This window comes from Annulohypoxylon truncatum (genome assembly GCF_022578515.1).
Source record: "Annulohypoxylon truncatum strain CBS 140777 unplaced genomic scaffold F4807scaffold_37, whole genome shotgun sequence".
Taxonomy (NCBI): domain Eukaryota; kingdom Fungi; phylum Ascomycota; class Sordariomycetes; order Xylariales; family Hypoxylaceae; genus Annulohypoxylon; species Annulohypoxylon truncatum.
Genome location: NW_025953823.1, coordinates 292,914 through 311,610, shown reverse-complemented (window position 1 = coordinate 311,610; position 18,697 = coordinate 292,914). Strand labels below are relative to the sequence as shown.

The 18,697-nt window shown below is 50.1% G+C and overlaps 4 protein-coding genes across 4 annotated transcripts; 3 read left to right on the top strand and 1 right to left on the bottom strand.

Annotated features, from left to right (window-relative positions):
• Window positions 1–454: 454 nt before the first annotated feature.
• Window positions 455–2,504, top strand: F4807DRAFT_440790 (carbohydrate esterase family 1 protein). The gene is made up of 2 exons (XM_047999325.1): window positions 455–1,252; window positions 1,306–2,504. The coding sequence occupies exons 1-2, from the start codon at window positions 935–937 to the stop codon at window positions 1,954–1,956; spliced, it is 969 nt and encodes a 322-aa protein (XP_047850612.1). The 5' UTR covers window positions 455–934; the 3' UTR covers window positions 1,957–2,504.
• Window positions 2,505–3,588: 1,084 nt separating this feature from the next.
• Window positions 3,589–7,140, top strand: F4807DRAFT_464102 (armadillo-type protein; the record flags this gene model as incomplete). The annotated part of the gene is made up of 3 exons (XM_048002076.1): window positions 3,589–3,746; window positions 4,068–7,021; window positions 7,085–7,140. 3 exons carry the CDS (start codon window positions 3,589–3,591, stop codon window positions 7,138–7,140), a joined length of 3,168 nt encoding a protein of 1,055 aa, XP_047850611.1.
• Window positions 7,141–8,187: 1,047 nt separating this feature from the next.
• Window positions 8,188–12,458, top strand: F4807DRAFT_464101 (uncharacterized protein; the record flags this gene model as incomplete). Its single annotated transcript, XM_048002075.1, has 4 exons — window positions 8,188–9,125; window positions 9,213–9,318; window positions 9,378–9,905; window positions 10,035–12,458. The coding sequence occupies 4 exons, from the start codon at window positions 8,188–8,190 to the stop codon at window positions 12,456–12,458; spliced, it is 3,996 nt and encodes a 1,331-aa protein (XP_047850610.1).
• Window positions 12,459–12,794: 336 nt separating this feature from the next.
• Window positions 12,795–18,521, bottom strand: F4807DRAFT_453680 (DHS-like NAD/FAD-binding domain-containing protein; the record flags this gene model as incomplete). Its single annotated transcript, XM_048000494.1, has 4 exons — window positions 12,795–15,539; window positions 15,599–15,724; window positions 15,763–15,801; window positions 16,779–18,521. 4 exons carry the CDS (start codon window positions 18,519–18,521, stop codon window positions 12,795–12,797), a joined length of 4,653 nt encoding a protein of 1,550 aa, XP_047850609.1.
• Window positions 18,522–18,697: the final 176 nt, after the last annotated feature.

The window sequence follows — 18,697 nt, the reverse complement described above, 5'->3', positions numbered from 1 at the left end:
GCCATATATTCGTCGGCTTTGTTGTCGAGTATGTAGGTAGGAAACTAGTTTCTTGGTCAACATCTATGATGGAGGTTGATTGTAGCGGAGCGACGGCCTATGCGGGCCTTTTATAATTAGCACTGGAGATCGCCCACTTGGGCAAGTATCGGCCTGATCTACCTGATCTAAATGTCTGGGCTGCCAGTAGGCAGCTGGGATAATGAAATTATGATAAATCATAATGGGACTTGTGTGAATACCCATGGTCCTACGATAGACGAGAAAGAGGTACAATCATTCTTCATAACCCTAGTACGGTCTTACAAAGTATATATACGTATAGGTCTGTAATGGGTACGGCTACATCACTTCAACACGGTTTACGGAAATAGGTATGCAATAAGGGGGGGAGGTCCTTGTTATTATATATGTCGTTTCTTCGCAAAGCTTTTAGCAAATAGAACATATTGACGAGCTTGTCCAGCGTAGTAGCGTAGGTGCTGAAGATCGAGCTAGCAATGACACATATACATATTATGCATGCGATGATGGGATGTAAGCCCTATGTATATTCCTTCAACATCGTACCTATGGAAGGTGGCTGTGAGACCCGGCTGGCGGGAACATTTATTGGAGTCTCTAAGATCATACGTGAGAGATCGTCGTCGTGCGCACCGAAATAGAAAACTACTTCTCCGCTAGCCAATATTTTGTCTGGTCGTTCTCTGTATTGGCCTGATTGGTAAATATGTCTCTGAATTGGGCAAATGACGTGCCGATGTTAGGGTACGCGGCGAGATGAAAATGCTGCGCAAAGCGTCAGCATGTGCGATTTTCGCTATTGGCAACTCATCCTTTGTACTTCTATGGAGGAATATATATTTAGAGGCCAGCAATCCTCAACACGGTCAATATCTGTCTAGACTACGAAAGCCTTCATTGATATTCCACCATGGCTTTGTTCTCAATTGCCTGTCTTGCCTTGGTCTCTCTCGCCAGCTCGCTCGAGTTGCCAAAACTCTCCGAGAGAGCTACTGGTTGTGGTAAGACGCCATCCTTTACACCCGGCGATTTTAAGAACTTCACAACCTCGGATGGTCGCGAGTACCGGGCTTGGCTGCCAGCAAGTTACGACTCCAACAAGGCGAGCCCTCTTATTCTGAGTTACCACGGCGCCAACAGGGATATATCCCACCAAATCGCCTTGGACGAATTAACACACCCGCGCTTCAACAAAGACCATATTGTAGTGTATCTACAAGGTTTGGCGGTGAGTATTCCGGAATGTCGGTATCAAGATTTTGCACCGCTCACGCGTAGAAGGCCGATGGAACTACCAAGACGAAGTGGGAGGGAGCTCCGGACTGTAACTCGAACGACATCAAATTTACAGGCGAGGTGCTCGATGCTATAACCGGCAGCCTGTGCGTAGACGAGAAGCGAATCTACGCGACAGGCAAGTCCCAGGGTGGCGGGTTCGTAGGGCGTCTCGCATGCGATTCCGGCCTGTCGAGCCGAATCGCGGCTTTTGCCCCTGTTTCCGGCGCGTATTACATTAAAGAGATCGACAAAAAGTCAGACTGTCATCCGGAAACGGTGAAAGTGCCATGCGACGCCGCTCGTACCAATATCCCGATACTGGCATTCCACGGAGGCGCCGACCACACGATAGAATACCACGGCGATTTCCGATCGAATGCTTGTCTGCCAGACGTCAGCTCCTGGGCTCGACAGTGGGCGCTGAGGGATGGCTTGAGCGGCACACCGGTCAATTCGACGGTGGCCAAGTCAGATAATGGAGTGAATATGAGCTATGGGGGAAATGGCTTGGTCACTCTGGTGTACGATGGTGATAACATCGGACACGATTGGCCATCTACGGTAAAGAACGACGATAACGACGGAGTCAGACTCGCTGCGTTCAACGCCAGCGCGCGTATTATGGATTTCTTCCGAGGCCATGAGTTGTCTTGATCATTCGTGTTCCGTGTTTGGTTAGATATTATATTGATATACTTCTCTTCTTATCTTAGATACCTACTTTTTGGCGGCGATGGTTGTATTTTCTGATCCCTTGAAACGGTCCAAGCCGACCATTGACTCTTCGTATGAGCTGAAGAGATGGGTTTAGTTCGCATAGTAGATAATAGTCATATCGCTTTGGCGATCCAGTTCCGAGTCTGAAGTCCGTGACACATCTCGATATTCACGGCTGAACAGGTTGCGAGGCATCTCAGCCGCGGCGGAGAAGCGGTAACACTTCAACAAACGGCTGAAGCCTTATGAATAATTAGGTAAGATATCCTGATGCTACAGAATGGGAAGGTAAATGAATGAATCCCAGAGACACGGAGTAGATATAGACCAGACTGGCTTCCCCGGTCTGTCCAGACAAGGACTCGGGCTTGGGCGGGACTGTTCCTTTGGCTACACTGTGGAGGTTTCGATTCCTAATGAAAAAAAGTAAGTGAAAAAGGAAGCATATTATTAATTTTGCATGCTTAATTGCTTACGAAATAAAAGTGTGCATAAACATTTGGCGGGGAAAAGAACCTTGAAGTCGCCTTCACCGCTTTCTTGCCCCTTAGGCTGAGCCTAGCCAATTCAGGCTGCTACTATGTTAGGATTAGCTTGAACAACTTACCCAAATGTCAACTTATATGTACACAAGTACATACCTATGTAATGAGAAATGGAAGGTTCAACTGGAATAGTCCCTAATAGTGGGATAAATAAGACACGATAAGCATGAATCGTGCTGGCTCTAATCAATTTGGAACCAATCAGAATGAAAGGATTGAACATCCCTTGTCTGACGGATGTAAAAAGTCAAAGTGAGCACAGTACTCTGTACTTGCATAGCATGCCTTATGCTGGGTGGCAGTGGCGTTGCAACGTCCACTAAAAACCTGGCCAAGCTACCTGGATCCACTTTTTAACTGTCAGATAAGTATCGATTACAGTGGGAGAACCCTGTAAATTCGAACCCCTCCCCCTCGGCAGCCCACCCTATCAATTTTGCCCCTCGTTGGATTAGAAGGGTCTAAGAGGGCCAAAAAAAAAGTTTTCGTCTGTAGAATTTTTTTTTCTTTCCCCAAGATTGTGTATCTCCCATAAAATCTTAACCACTGCCTCCTCTTCTCTCAACACAAATTTCTACCCAATCTTCCCTTTTCCTTTCTTTTACTCAGTAAAACTCCTCCCTTCTTTCAATTCATTTTTTTCACTTTCTCTTTTCTCGTGAAGAGAGTTATTATCTGGGTTTATTCGACTCAGATTCTACCTCTTCTCGTGCGAATTTGAAAGAGATCTTAGTTCTTTGCCACGGTTCGGCCTAGACTAAAATAGACAAGACGAGTCACGATAGAGTAGATTTCTGATCTCATCGTCAGCAAACCTACGGGCTCCGGTGTGATACAGGACGTGTTTCTACGTAGATTTCAGCATCCGTCTCCTCCAAACCTTCCGATTCCTACGATCGAATACGCCGACCGACAGAGATAATCACGACCTCTACCTATAGACGTGAGACTCGACAAAGCTCGATCAACGTATTCCTAACATCTCACTCTCCCCGACAATCTACTACCACAAAAATCATTCATCATGTCTACAGCACAAGAGAATGCGCAGTCCGTCAAGATCTTAGATGATCTGATGCAGAAGCTCACCCTTTCTAAGGATGCAGCGACTATTAAGGATGCTTCGCATTCCTTGGCCTCTTTTATCAACGGTCGCATCGAAGACCAAGAGGCCCCTACTAGGTGAGTTTTCTTCCTGTTTTTTTACCCTTTCCCCCACTTCTGGTCCATTAATACACCATATTGTATCCTCCACGGCCCATTCCGTTAATTCGTTTACTTATGATTTACGCCCTTTACAACTATGTGGACTTTTTGTACCTATAACTAGGAATTAGTAACTAGCAACCCCCGTTTTCCTTACCCACCTAACACACGTGCTCACGCTATTACTTGACATTGGTGCTCCTTCGACCTGTGCTGCTCTTCTCTGATTTACCTCGCTATACGCTTATGCTCGCTATTTGCCTAATTTGGAACATACGCTAATAACCAACTTCACAGAACTGTCGAGGCTTTGAAGAAACAGCTATCCAACAAGAAGGATGCTGCAGCCCGCGAAAAGGCTGTAAATGCCATCCAAGCCATCGCACAACACTCGGAGATCGCCCCTAACGTGGAGCCTTACCTGGTCCTTCTGCTGCCTTTGACCCTGGCTGCTATCGGCGACAAGATTACCTCCGTCAAGAATGCCGCTATCGCAGCGACAACAGCCATCGTCGAGGCCGTCAACCCTAACGCTGTTAAGGCTATTCTACCTGCCATTGTCAAGTCCATCTTGGAGGCTCAAAAATGGCCCGAGAAGATCACGGCCCTCGAGTGTATCGACATCTTGGTCCGAACAGCGCCTGCTCAACTGGCTTTCCGTGTCCCTGAGCTAATCCCTGTCATCTCCGAGTCTATGTGGGACACCAAGAAGGAAGTCAAAGAGCGTGCCTATAAAACGATGGAGAAGATCTGCGAGTTGATTGTCAACAAGGATATTGAGAGATTCATTCCAGAGCTTATCAAGTGTATCGCTAAGCCCGAGAATGTGCCCGAGACCGTTCACTTGTTGGGTGCCACCACTTTCGTCACTGAAGTTCAAGAACCTACCCTTGCCTTGATGGTTCCTCTACTGGACCGTGGTCTCGCCGAACGGGACACCGCCATCAAGCGAAAGGCTGCCGTCATTGTTGACAACATGTGCAAGCTCGTTGACGACCCTAACATCGTTGCGCCTTTCTTACCTAAGATGATGCCCGGTCTGCAGAAGAACTTCGACAACTTGGCTGATCCCGAGGCCCGAGAGAAGACCAAGCAGGCTCTCGACACCCTCATCCGCGTCGGTAACATCAAGGATGGCAAGATCCCCGAGGTTCGCCACGATGGTGATCTCCCTACTGTTCTTGCCCATCTCCAGGCCGTTATTCCTAGCAAGCACGCCAAGACGGCGGAGAAACTGACCCCTGTTTTGGAGTACATTTCTGCCATCGGTGGACAGCTCGTTGATGAGAAGGAGACTGAGCCGTCTACGTGGGCTACTTCAGTAAAGCCGTTTGTCACCGTTGTCGTTGGTGATGTTGACGCCGAGAAGGTTGTTGAAGGTCTCCGTAAGCGTTCTTCTCCAGGCGTCGAGGACGAGGCCGAGCAAGAAGTTGAAGACGATGACGGCGAGGATCTTTGCGACTGTACCTTCTCCCTCGCCTATGGTGCCAAAATTCTGCTCAACCAGACCCATCTCAGACTCAAGCGCGGTCGCCGTTATGGTCTCTGTGGTCCTAACGGATCTGGAAAATCCACACTCATGCGCGCCATCAACAATGAGCAAGTGGAAGGTTTCCCTAAACAAAGCGAGGTCAAGACTGTCTTCGTCGAGCACGACTTGGACTCTGCTGACACCGAAATGACCACCATTGACTGGACCATGAAGAAGCTCTCCGAGGCCGGCGTCACCACTAGCCAAGCCGATGTCGAGAAGCGTCTCGAGGAGTTCGGTTTCACTCCGGCGATGACTTCAGGAGAAATCACCGCCCTCTCTGGTGGTTGGAAGATGAAGCTGGCCTTGTGCCGTGCTGTCTTCGAGGCGCCGGATATCCTGCTCCTTGACGAGCCTACCAACCATTTGGATGTGAAGAACGTTAAGTGGCTTGAAGATTACTTGATCAACTCGCCTTGTACTTCTATCATAGTTTCCCACGACAGCGCGTTCCTCGACAATGTCACCCAGTACATCATCCACTACGAGCGATTCAAGCTGAAGAAGTACAAGGGTAACCTGAAGGAGTTCGTCCGTAAGAACCCACACGCTAAATCCTACTACGAGCTTGGAGAATCCGAGATTGAATTCTCTTTCCCGGAACCCGGTTTCCTCGAGGGTGTCAAGACCAAAGCCAAGGCCATCTTGCGTGCTACCAAGATGAGCTTCCAGTACCCGGGCACACCCAAGCCCCAGCTTACCGATATCAGCTTCCAGTGCTCACTCGGTTCGCGTATTGCAGTCATTGGCCCCAACGGTGCCGGCAAGTCTACCCTCATCAACGTCCTCACGGGCGAGCTGATCCCGACTGGCGGTGAGATTTACCAGCACGAGAACATTCGTATCGCCTACATCAAGCAGCACGCTTTCGCCCACATCGATAACCATCTCGACAAGACCCCCTCTGAGTACATCCAATGGCGTTTCCAGACCGGTGAAGACCGTGAGACCATGGATCGTGCGAACAAGATTATCACAGAGGAAGATGAGAAGGCTATGGACAAGATCTTCAAGATCGAAGGCTCCCAGCGCCGCGTAATCGGCATAAACAGCCGTAGAAAGTTCAAGAACAGTTACGAGTACGAATGTTCTTTCGCTCTCGGTGAGAACGTGGGCATGAAGAATGAGCGTTGGGTCCCCATGATGACAGCCGACAATGCCTGGCTTCCTCGAACCGAGCTCCTTGTCTCCCATCAAAAGATGGTCGCTGAAGTCGATATGAAGGAGGCTCTTGCCTCCGGCCAATTCCGCGCGCTGGTTCGAAAGGAGATCGAGTCTCACTGCGCCAACTTTGGACTCGACGCTGAGCTCGTCTCCCACTCGAGGATGCGTGGTCTCTCAGGTGGTCAGCGTGTCAAGGTTGTCCTTGCCGCCTGCTCATGGCAGAAGCCTCACTTGATCGTCCTAGACGAGCCTACCAACTACCTCGACCGTGACTCTCTCGGTGCCTTGTCTAAGGCTCTCAAGAAGTTTGAGGGTGGTGTCATCATCATCACTCACAGTGCAGAGTTCACCAAAGACTTGACCGAGGAAGTTTGGGCCGTCATGGATGGTAAGATGACTCCTTCAGGCCACAACTGGGTCCAGGGCCAAGGCTCCGGACCCAGACTGAAGCAGGAAGATGACGACGAGGAGAAGTTCGATGCCATGGGAAATAAGATTGTGACCACTAAGAAGAAGGCCAAGTTGACTAGCTCCGAGGCTAGAAAGAAGAAGAAGGGTAAGTTACACATCGCCGGCGAGCCATTAATAGATTACCGTCCAGTAACTAACATGATGGCAGAACGCATGGCCCGCCGAAAGCGTGGTGAGGAGGTCTTCTCCGATGAGGATGAATAGACAAGCCGTTACTATCCTCGGCGTCGCTAATTCTTACGACATGATTCCGACGAATGAGATTACATTATTCCCTTTGTTTGATGAGCTGAAAAGTTCGGGGCTCGCAGGTTAGGCATTGTTTCTGTGTTTCTTTCGCGCCATAGGTCGCGCACGCTCAATGCAACCGATAAGGGAGCTTCATCCTTTGGTCGAGCAGGACGAAGTAGGAAAGGCATGACCCCTCTGGTTTGGAGGTCCAGGGGTTAACCTTTCGAATTCTTGACTGAGAGGATACCATTGATAGGCAAATAGGCCGACGAATAGATTTGATATACGATGACACGCCGGTTGTGCAACAGCGCCCATGTGATATAACTCTTTACGTGGTTGAATGATTCCAGCAATTGACCTACTGTATGTGGCGAGACCTTGCTAATTTGAGCGAGACCCAAGAGGTTGCTTGTTTCTCTTATTACAAACCTTCAGAAATTTACCCTAAGACGACTGTCCCTGCAGTCGCGTGCTAATTATAATCACAAGTGTGGCCACAACCCTATTTACAAGTCATGGCGCGTGGAGGGTCCATCGTAGGTCAATTTCCAGTCTACATGCTTTGGACGGCGATGGTAAATTGGTCGCTTCCGGGACTCTTCCCCTTCATTCATTGTATCGTGTCCTTCCCTTTCATTTATCTACTTGGCCAACATACAATGGATTTTTGCCGTCTTCGAATCCGGTTCCAACATTCCAATATTTTTTATGTCTTTGTTTGTTCGTGCTCTTGCGCTTCGAGTCGAATTTCCGAGAGCGGTGATGGTCGTGGCGTGACAACAAAGGCTTTCACCTCGCATGACGATCTACCCAAATGGATATTATCTCGGTCGAAAATGCCCCATTATCTGTTTGCTATAACCTGTAGCTTGATACTGGCTTTGGAAACTCACAATAGTCATAGAGGCGGCGACGGTAGATGATACTGCTCTCGTACACTGTCTCACTAACTAACGCTTTAGTATTGGACTACCCACCCGAAAGAGAGTTATTCCGTGACTGGTGTCATAAGCGACGATGGCAGACGAATACGACGAGGCGGTGAATAACTTCGTCGCACGGGAAAATGCATACATACCAGTGCGGGCGGAACATTATGATTGGTATCCGTTTCTCAGAGCGTTGAGCGAGGGGAATATGGTAGTCGGTGGCGTCAACAGGATTCGATTTGGTACGAGTAGAGATAGGATTCAAGTTGCGATGATGCAAAGGGATGAACCTCCCCCAATTCCGGCTCCACGAGTACCTAAGGCTCCTAATACCGGGTCGTGGGACTATACGTGGTACATTCCCGAGTGGTCTCACCCCGATTACGACCCGAGCGTCGTGGTCACCTTCCCGGGAGAGGTCAGGCATCTGTCCCACAGAGATCCGATCACGAGGTTATACCCGGCCCTACGAGCCGCGGACGCTGTTAGGGGGCCTACAGATTGGGCGAAGCGTTTCGGTATACATCCGGAGGAAACAGGGGGTCGAAGCCGGCTCAGCCCTTCACTCTCCGCCACCCGAGACCCATTTGACTACTTTGCGAACCAGGTCAACATGCTATCTGAAGACTCGAGGCGTCGTGCCATCGAGGCGTCCAGAGTAGCTGCTTACAAGGCGGGCGGTCCCATTCCCACCGACCCCAACTACGTCGACCCGAACGTGTTAGAGGAGCTACTATCCGAACACAAGGTGCTGTCCGGCAGGGTGGTGAGAGAAAAGCTACAGCAGGTATTCAGCAGACCTGGGGAATTCGAAGATATCACGAACCTCGAAACATTCATCCAGGGCTTAAACGATCAGTCACCGGATACTTACAAATTCCACCAACAATTTTTGGAGAATGCCTTACATGATCAGGACTACCAGCGATTCATATTCAACAACTTGACGAGCGACGAGATCGTCACCAACAACTTTTTCAACACCTCGGGCGGCTTCTTTTGCAACTTAGATAACCAAATTCACCCGTAAGTCCTGGCACTAGACCTCCCCTGACGAAGAGAATGTTCTAGCGAGGTTCGTTGGCTAACGGCGTATGGTTGAACGTATTATAGTGTTCTTTCGAGGCAACACTGGTGTGAGAGTGACTGGAAGGGAGCCATCCGGCGTGAACCTCGATACCTCTATAGCATGGGCGGCGAAAGGCTTGAATGGGATATCGTGAGTTGTCTACCCCTATCCCTCAACCACCTCCCCGTACGTATTAACATTGCTGGCAGCTACACAACGACGCCATATGGAACGCGATACGGCCCGCATTACAGCTCGTGTCACTGGTTCTTAATAGCGAACATCCCATGCTTCAAATGCTGTCGGATATGACAAATCGACAACCAGTAGCCCCCGAAAGGGACAATCGAACCGAACCTAGGACAGCCTGGCTGTGGGCGTTTCACCCACAACCCTCAGAAGGGTACTCGTTTGCGCCTCTGGGAGTCGCCGAGCTAGCCGCATCGGGGTTCAACTGGCCCAAAGAAACGTGGGATACTCTCAATCATTGCCTCGACATCGATATCGTAAGCGGACACCTCGAGATCAAAGATGACGCGTCGGACCTTGTTAGAATAAGAGAGAACCGAAGCTTCGGATACGGGAGCACGAGAACCAATTATGCCGGCCCAGATTCTCGCATACATATCACACTCAGCGGCGAATTGCTCTGGCCGTTGCTGGTGCCGCAGTACAATGGAACTGAGAAGTTGACGGCCTCTTTTCAGGTAGCCGCAACCCTAATACACGAACTAGGGGTAAGACATACTATACATGCACATATCTTGTATACATATCTCGGATTGATTCCTTTCCCGTCCCTTCCAACCCTCCCAAATCTGCCATCTCGGATACAACGAGGATCAAGTACGCTAACATATCTATAGCACGCCATCATCCAAGCCCATGCGCTTATTACCGCCTACCCAGAATGGGGTCAGTATATGGGCTACGATGATTTGACGAGGGATCGACTCCGAAGATTGGGCGACGAGCTTTGGGACACAAAATTGGAATCCTGGGAGCCCTACCGCCAGGATGCCTCGGCTAATGAGTGCGGTTTCGAACTGGAAAAGGCTGTATGGGGTTTCCCTGTGTTTAATCTGATGCAGTACACCAACTTGAATCAATCCCGACAGCTGTACACCGTTCCGTTCCTTGCTAGCCATGTCCCATGGCCCTACGCCAATACGGCCGCTCGGGAGGACGATTTACCTGTCAAGGGTGGCTCGTTTCCAATTGCCGACTACTTTATGCCGATTCCTATTGACCACATGGCAAAGTTCTTCAGAAAGCAGTTTTGGGAAACGGATTTCGTCAATTACGGGTTCGAAGCTCTCAAATTGACCCCGGGGAGCCATTCCTATAAGACGGTTATGATGCCGGAGAAGTTCGATCATGAACGCGGCAACGCAACTTTCGGCGTTTTCGAATGGCAATTCTTGTGCTTCGTAACGCAGATGTTGAGCACCAATGAATTCCCCACCTTGTCAGATTATGTGGCTCGGTCTATGTGGATGGTTATGCTTCCCGGAATCTACGTCGACCGTTGGACGAGAGAAATGGAGAAATGGAAAGTAGATTGGATGTTAGAGCTCGACAAAACCGTGGAGGAATTGAGGCTACGCCTCTTAGAAGCGAAAGACATCAGCCAAGCGAGTATCGAAAGCGACCAAGGCCTGACAAGAAGATGGCAGCAGTACGCCCTGAATACTCAAGGGAGCGGAGGGATTCCGATGAGCCTGCAAGATTGGACGATGCAAATGAAGGTCCGTCTGACCCAGCTCTTTTGCAACGGGGGTGAATTGATGCGGCTGTACCTTACGCTCTACAGGAAATTCATGGACGAGATCAGGTACATGCAGCGGCTGATATTCGATTGTTTCAATCTGCACCCCGACTCCAGGCAGCATTTGGACGGATACGGGACCGGTGTCACGCGCGGTTGGCAAGCCATCCCGCCCGTGAAGGAAGCATACGTGCGGATGCTCCAAGAGCGCCAGAGGGCGCGTTGGTTCTTTGGTACTCTCAACGGTATATGTAACATAAACCAGTTGGTCGCGCTCAAACCACAGTACCAGGAATGGGCGAGGAGATTCCAGTATATCTGGAAACTGTTCGACGAACTTATCAAGATGATGGAAAATCCTCCCGCCCCTGGCTCCGACGACAGGAGTTGGAAGAAGCGCTTCTCGACCGTGCCGTCCTCTTATTGGAAGGCCAGCACCGATCGTATCCAGATCCTCGCGCAGAGAGAGTATGTTCGAGTAGACCCTCGCATCCGCAGCGTCATAGAAGACTGCATGCAAATCGTCCGTAACAGCGGAAACAAGGCGCTGCTGAAAGAGCCGTTCGTGATACCCGACGTCAATGCTCTGACCGAGGCTATGAGGAAGGCGAGTGCCCCGGAACCTCTACCTCAAACGCCGCATACCATTTTCAGCTGGCACCCGCCGACTGGCGGGCAGCGGAGCGACGATGCCAACCAAGTGCCGCCTGTATTACAGAATCCTAGCACTAGCGCCCCCAGCCAGGTGAACACAGGTCTCGTGTTCGGTCAGCCAGGCCAGCTCGGCCCGGCGTCCAGATTAGGAGCTATCCCTGCCCGCCGAAACGATGACCTGCCGGCTGGTGCGAGCGACACCGGCTTCAATACTTGGGCCGCGAAGACAGGGTTCCCGGAACCTAAAACAGGAGCGCCAAAGATCTCATTTGGTACGGGAGGGGCGATGAACGTCCCGCCTGGAGGGTCAAAATTCACGGGTTCCGGACACGGGACCTTGTTCCCGGCTCCAGGCGCTGACGCAAACACGCTGACATCGGACGTGGAGTACTTCAAAGACACGCGTATCATGGATCAGTGGGAGTTCAACATGTTGTTCAATCCGGCGTTTAGGACGAATCAGGGTTATCGAGACGTAGTGCCGCCGTATAACGACGAAGAGGACGAAGAAGCGCAAGAGAGAGCTCGTCAGCATGCACTTGCTAGACGTAACGCTTTTGCCGGCCCGTCTGATAGTCCTTCGGTCTTCAGTCCCTCTAATTCTGCTCCCACCCCTTACATTTCCCCTGAATACTTGCCGGGGCCCAAGTCCCCCGGAGACGCGCCTGACTTTTCGGATCTCTTCCCAGCTGGCTCGCCGATAAACGCAGATGAGCCCTTCGGAGCAGACCCCGCTACTCACCTCTACGACATGTTCAGCGACGTCGATTTCGAATCGATTGGTGCTGCGACTATGGATCTGGGTAATTTTCCATGGAATCCTGACGATAACGACCCAAATATCTCATTGAAGAATCTTTCCTTCTGAGGATTTGTATGGCTATTGGTTCCTCCATAATTGCTAGATTAGACGAATCGCGTAGCAGTTATAATGTAATATATTCCTGGCTTTACTATTCACGTGCTCGTCCAACTACGTCCCCATAAACTTGACCAATCCTTATCTGCGTCGTGCGCTCGAGAAATGCGTCCAACTTGAAGGTTGCTAATTAAGGATAATTCGGTAGAATTAATAATGTCTAACCGTTCACAAGTGACCAAGGCTTCGTTGATTGATTGACTGATATAGTGTATTTGACTGTGGGTATAGACGTATTTATAGATATAAAGTATAGTCCTGTTATGACCATAATACTGGCCTGCTTTATCGCGAACGCTTCAGCCCCTCGAGAGCTTGTGCTCCTTCTAATGCTTCCTGTTGAGCAAGTTCCCACCGGAGCTGGTCTGACGGGCTAGGGGTTTTATCGTAGATAACCGCGTCTGCGTCCTTTGGGGGCTTTCTATAATTAGTTGTTTCGTACCGCAGCTTGACAAGTGGATCGCTAAAGAACATTGGATGAGTGGCTTGGCGCCTGGCGAAAACCTTCGGTTGTACTATTGGCGGCAAATTAGCTAGAGGACTGCGCGGCGACACGTTTAGACTGGGTTCTAGTGGTTTGATCCTCGCCGGAGGCGAACGCTCCCATCCAGGATGGAAAGGGGGGAGAATTGGGCCTTTCGAAGGGAGCGTACTGTAAGTTGTCGTGGGAGCTAATCGATTCTCGGCCTCAACCTCCCTCCTAATACCTTGAAGGGGCGTCGATAGCGGAAGCCTAGGCCTCTCTATCCGCGAGATAGGAAGGCTAACTGGGACGCCCTCGATAAGTTTCCGTTTTCGCTGACGGGGGTGGATCTTAACCGCAGCAGTGATAGAACTAGGCGGAGTGTAGGGTGATGCTGTTTTCTTCCCATGCAACATCGCAGCCCTGTTTAGCTCTGCCATCCTAACAGGCGTAGGAGATTTGCCAGAGCGCGCCAGCTCTTGCGCAGCCTTTGCGTATTGATTCCGGCTGGCGCAGGTAGTCAGGAACTTAGCTTTAACAGCAGGTCTAGACTTCGTCTCCGAGTCAGTAGGAGCAACAAGAGCCGCTGGTGCGGATTTCCTCGCTTTCTTCGCTTTAGTGATAGCCGGACGAGGTTGGGATGTTACAGCGGGACTCAGAACGGGAGGTGGTGCGGCTGGCGGGGGTTGTTGAGGAGGTTTATACCCAAGGTTATCAAAGGGACGGTTGCCAATCTTAGCCAGAGTTTGAAATATCTCCCACACTACGTACGCGCCGCATTGGTAATCGTTTCTCATCGAAGAGGGATTCTTAGGCGGAGGTCGAGGTTTGTCTAACGCGATTGTATGTCGTCTTTTCTCCCCAAGGCTCTCTCGTTTCTTTTCGGCGATACTTTCACGCTTTTTGAACAGGTTCTCCTTCTTCTTTTCCGCCAAGGCCTCACGCCTTTGTTTTTCGGATTCTAATATCTCGTCAGGTGACAGCCAAAGATGAGGCTTTCTATTTTTCAGGTCATCGACCCAGGCGTCGCAATCCCACTCGATCCAGTAGTCTATGATATCACCCCATGCGCTTTCAGATGGTTTCGTCAAGTTGATGAATATGACTCTGCCCCCCTTGTTATGCACAGCTTTGGCAAATTCCTTGACCATCACTTTGAGTCCATGGACTCTAAGGCTTGTCCCAAGGATCAGGAGAAGATCTGGTCCGGCGGAGAGGTCATGTTGAACTATAGGGGATATTAAGTCAGACTGAGGGTGTTCCTCTCCATAGAGAACAATGTCCGGTCGAAGCTTGCCAACGCCTAAAGCTCGCTTTCCTTTCTCTTGCCGTGCAGCGGTTGCTCCCGCGCAGTGAGGACACTCGGGTTGTTCGCCCAGCATTGTGCAAGATTCTCTTCCATCCTCATCCCAATTGCAGAGCTTTCCGCATACGAAACAGCGCAGGGAATTTAGAGAGCCATGGAGAAAAACGCATTCAACACCTCTGTCCGGGGCTAACACTGATCGGGTATTGCTCCGCCCAGAAACTTCCGAGTTCTGCGAGGCCTGCCCGGTATCGACGCGATTTGGATCATCCTCGTTTTTCGGGGGTTCTTGGTTTTCTTTGAAGTCTTTTTCGGAATCCGTTACTTGATGCTTGGCGGACTTTCTCCTTCTATTGCCTGCACCATTTTTCAAATCTGTCGATAGACCGATCTTCTTTTCGATTTCGTCGATGTTTTGTGTATACACTCGTGCAAGCTTCCCAACATCGCGGAGCTGGGCGATAAATCGATGAGTTGTGGTCGGTTCTACTTCTTTTACTTTCTGTCTCAACGTCGTCGCAAACCGGTAGAACACAGATGTCTTAAGTGGATCAGCCCATATATTGCAATCGAACAGGTCGCGGCCTTTCATGTTTCGCAAGCTTGAGGTGGACGTTTGCGAAGAAAACAGATCTAATGAATTCTGTGTTTCCTCGGAATCGGATGTATCGGAGCTTTCTGTGGACAAGTTTGCATGTTCGTACGGGTCAAATAGAATAGGAGGAGGTGAAGAGAGAGGTGACGAGCTAAAGGTTTCACTCAGGATGGCCCTTGGAGTGGTAGCCCTCGCCTGGCCATCGCGCGTCTCTTTTACTTCACAGAGAGACGACTCTTCGGTTTGAGACGATGCACTTGAAAGCTGCGGTGTTGAGAAGGACGAATCTTGGCTTGTAGAAGATTCTGTGGAGGTGGAGGTTTGAGTGATATGTCGATGTAGGATTGGTCGTAGTCCTGGTCGCGAGTGTGCAAGCCGCTGCAGAGAGGTCTTAGAAGAGAGGGTTTCTACTTCCGGCTTCACCCGGAGGCCGTCTCTGGCATATGAAGTCAAGTTCTTGCAGTCATTCGAGGCTCGTGTGACCCTTTTCGGTTCCTCTTGTTCCGTCGAACATTCAGCTGTGCGAGATATTCTCCTCCTCTTCGTAGGACGTCCACTTGAGGCGAAACTGGCAGACTGTCCCTCAGCATCTTTAGGGTGGCTAGCTTCCGCTCGCTCAAATTGCGCCTGGATAAGTGAGTAGAGGCCATTTTCGGAGCGAAAGTCCTGTTTGACTGGTCAATGCCTGTATGCATGTTCGAACGAGACGGGAGACGAAAACATACTGGGATACCGGAATTGGTACTTATACCGGCTCCTGTAATGATCACAACCTTTCTCGCCTTCCCGAGCGAGTTCGCTACGTGTTGGAGGAGCTCCGATGACGTGGGTTTGACTTCAAGAATAGGCATCTTGAAGGGTGGGGATTGACCGTGAATTACGAGGAAACGTTGTTTAAGAACCGCGTATAAGCGTCATCGCGTAAGGCCTCGCTTTTACACGTAACAGTAGCCGCAACTTGGAAGCAGAAAGGGAGCCCGTGATATAATAGATGCGTATATAGGTGCCTGGCAACTCCTCCCTCTTCTACGAACCTCTCCGGGCGCCGATACCCGCAATTCAAGCTCGATTGGCTCCGAGGCGGCCGAGGCGGGTGCATAGGAGGGGGAGGAAAGATTGAGAACAAAGACGCGTCGGTACGCGCGTATTCCGAGCCTAGTAATACACCTCTTTTTATCCTCACAAGAGTGGTGAGAGCCAATGGAGAATGGGTGGCTAGAATGGAGCGCGTGAAGTGAGAATTGCGGCCAGTCGACGATCGGGAGGAGAATTAGTAGTCGCGTAAAAGCTAAGTACTATAAAGCTAAGGACCCATCGGAGAAATAATATCTAGTAGGCTTTTACCAGGCACTGTGGCTTAAAGTATGTTTGTATGTAGTTTATTTTAGAGAGTTTAAACAACGTGGCTGATTTAGACTCAACACGACGGGGACAATTGTGTGATGAAGGAGGTATGCTTTGCTTAGTTAGATGGCTAAGTAAATATGGGATAATGGATTATGTAAATGTCTGGTGTGATGCAAAGCGCGAATGTAGCTAATGTGGAGTCGGTAAACACCTCTTGCCCTGGACGGCAGTAGCAGCAGCAGCTATGGACGCGTGCTAAATTTGGATACCCCACCCATCATGCTTTCTCCACTAATATCCACTATGTCCACTTAGGGACACATGCATCTGGAATGGGTACGATCCCCATTTTATTCTTTACATGTTTTAATTTCTTTAATACATGCCAATTTTGAAGAAAGTCAACTTCTCGTCCAAATCCGATTCGATGCAATCCAACCCAATCCAATCATTAAACATCAACTAGGAAATATGCGAATAAACTTGCTTCGTATATATCTCGGTTCCGAGATCCATCACTCATCCCAATACGTCCAGCAGCTTCTGGAAATCGCCGACGGAACCGAGGCCGGTCACGCAGTCATAACCTTTGACGCTTTCCCACCCAGGTTCCTTCTCTTCATCAAATAAGCAGCTCTGGCTTACGCCTGCAGTGACGTCCTGCAAGGCTTCCCTCACCGGCTGTGAATACAGGACCGGGTTGAGCCAACCAGTACTGTTCTTCCCAGCTTTCAACCTCGACTCGTTGACTAGAGCTATTAGAGCCGCCACCACTGGGGTGCTCGCGCTAGTGCCAAGGACGTCCGTCTCGTAGCCGCCTACTTGAATGACATAATTTGTCCCAGTAGCACTGATGTCCGGGAACGCTCGGCCGGTCTCGTTATATAGTCCTCTATGTGATCCGTTGATAGCTAATATGTATCCGTCCACCGCTTCTTTCTGCCACTCTGGCCGGGCGAAATAGTTACTAAATCCCCCAGTGCTAAAGTCGGCTCCTTCGAGGGGCAGCGTGTTACCCGTCGCACCCACCGCCGTGACGTACGGGCAACTTGCTGGAAACGTCGGGAGGAACATCCTGCGTCTCTGCCCGTCGTTGCTATAGCACTGATTCTGCCCGATCCCGCTGGCGCCGCCATCGCCCGACCCGGAGAGGATCGACACTCCGCGGGCTGCCAAAATGGCAAATAGATCGCATACTCGGGTCGCGTAAGAGATCGGCACGGATTGCTCATCGTCGGCATACGAAATACTAATTATGTGAGGTATCTCCTCGTCGTTGAGGTCGAGAAGGTATTGTACGAACTCCAGGTACGGCTCGTTGTCGCTTCGATTAGATGGAAGCAGGTCGCCGTTTGGATCAACTTTCTCACCTCGGCCTCCAGTCGAATAGTAAATCACGTTTACCGGATAACCGAGAGCCATAGCGTACTCTACATCTAAGCTAGCCTCAAGTCCCGCTCGCGAATCCGGCGTGTTAGGTTGAGGGTTCGTACCGTTGTTCGCCGTCGCTATAGTAAACGTATAATTCAAAGGCCCAAGTTCAGGTGAGTATCTTCCTAGGAACTCTGACACGTCTTCGTACTTGATCCACTGCTCGAGGAAACCGGCAATGCCAAATCTTATAGGAGATTTGATGGGCGTCGTCACGTTAATGTGCGTCACATTATAGAGACTTATGAGACATGCCGGCTTGACCCCGCCTGAGCAAGGCTGGTCGTCGGCGAGGGTTGATACTGCGGATGCCTTCCGAGAAGGAGTGGACTTAAGCCTAGATTGCGGTGGTGGCATGAAGTTGGAGATCGGGTATATGAGCTCAACAGCCCCGTCAAGAGAAAAAGGTAGCGAGTATGACTGAGCGCGCAAGACTGGAGATCGCTCTTGAAATGAATAATAGCCAAGAGTTGTATCGAGGATCTCATTTACTTTCGCCACTGTCGAGGTGACCGTCATCAACGATCCGTCAACAATTACATCGGTGATCCCGGCCGACATGAGCCACGAATGAACCATTTCCAGCGCCACCTTGTCAGGCTCTTGGTATGCTCTGGCTTCATCTCTCGTGAGATGATACCCGTATTCAGCACTCGTCTTATTGCTAATGCGATCGAGCCGAGCTTTCAGTTCATCCATCCTTGGTTGTTTGAGTGCGATTGACAGTTTTATAAGTTCTTCTGCTTTCGCTTCCTTCTCAAGTTTCCATCCTCTCGGTAGATTACTGACTACTTCACGAGCAGTCAATGGTTCTGCGGCCGCGTAACCTATCCATACTCCAGCAAGAGCACACAGGAAGGCCAACCTCATTCTGGACTCGTCTGAGATTCTAGGATTGTTTGAATTCAAAAGGTAGGTGATATGATCGTCTATTCAGATTATTTTCACTTCAATATATCTGCACTAAGGTAGGACGTTCATGCATATCATCCCAAAGAAACATTCACTGCTCAAGTAAAATGTTTGTTTACCAGCACCATCCCGTC

What these genes read in the sequence shown, in the direction of transcription:
- F4807DRAFT_440790 (XM_047999325.1), top strand. Translation starts at nt 935, where the DNA reads ATGGCTTTGTTCTCAATTGCCTGTCTTGCCTTGGTCTCTCTCGCCAGC. An exon ending in TGTATCTACAAGGTTTGGCG is followed by an intron (nt 1,253 to 1,305) that starts GTGAGTATTCCG and finishes CACGCGTAGAAG; the next exon opens with GCCGATGGAACTACCAAGAC.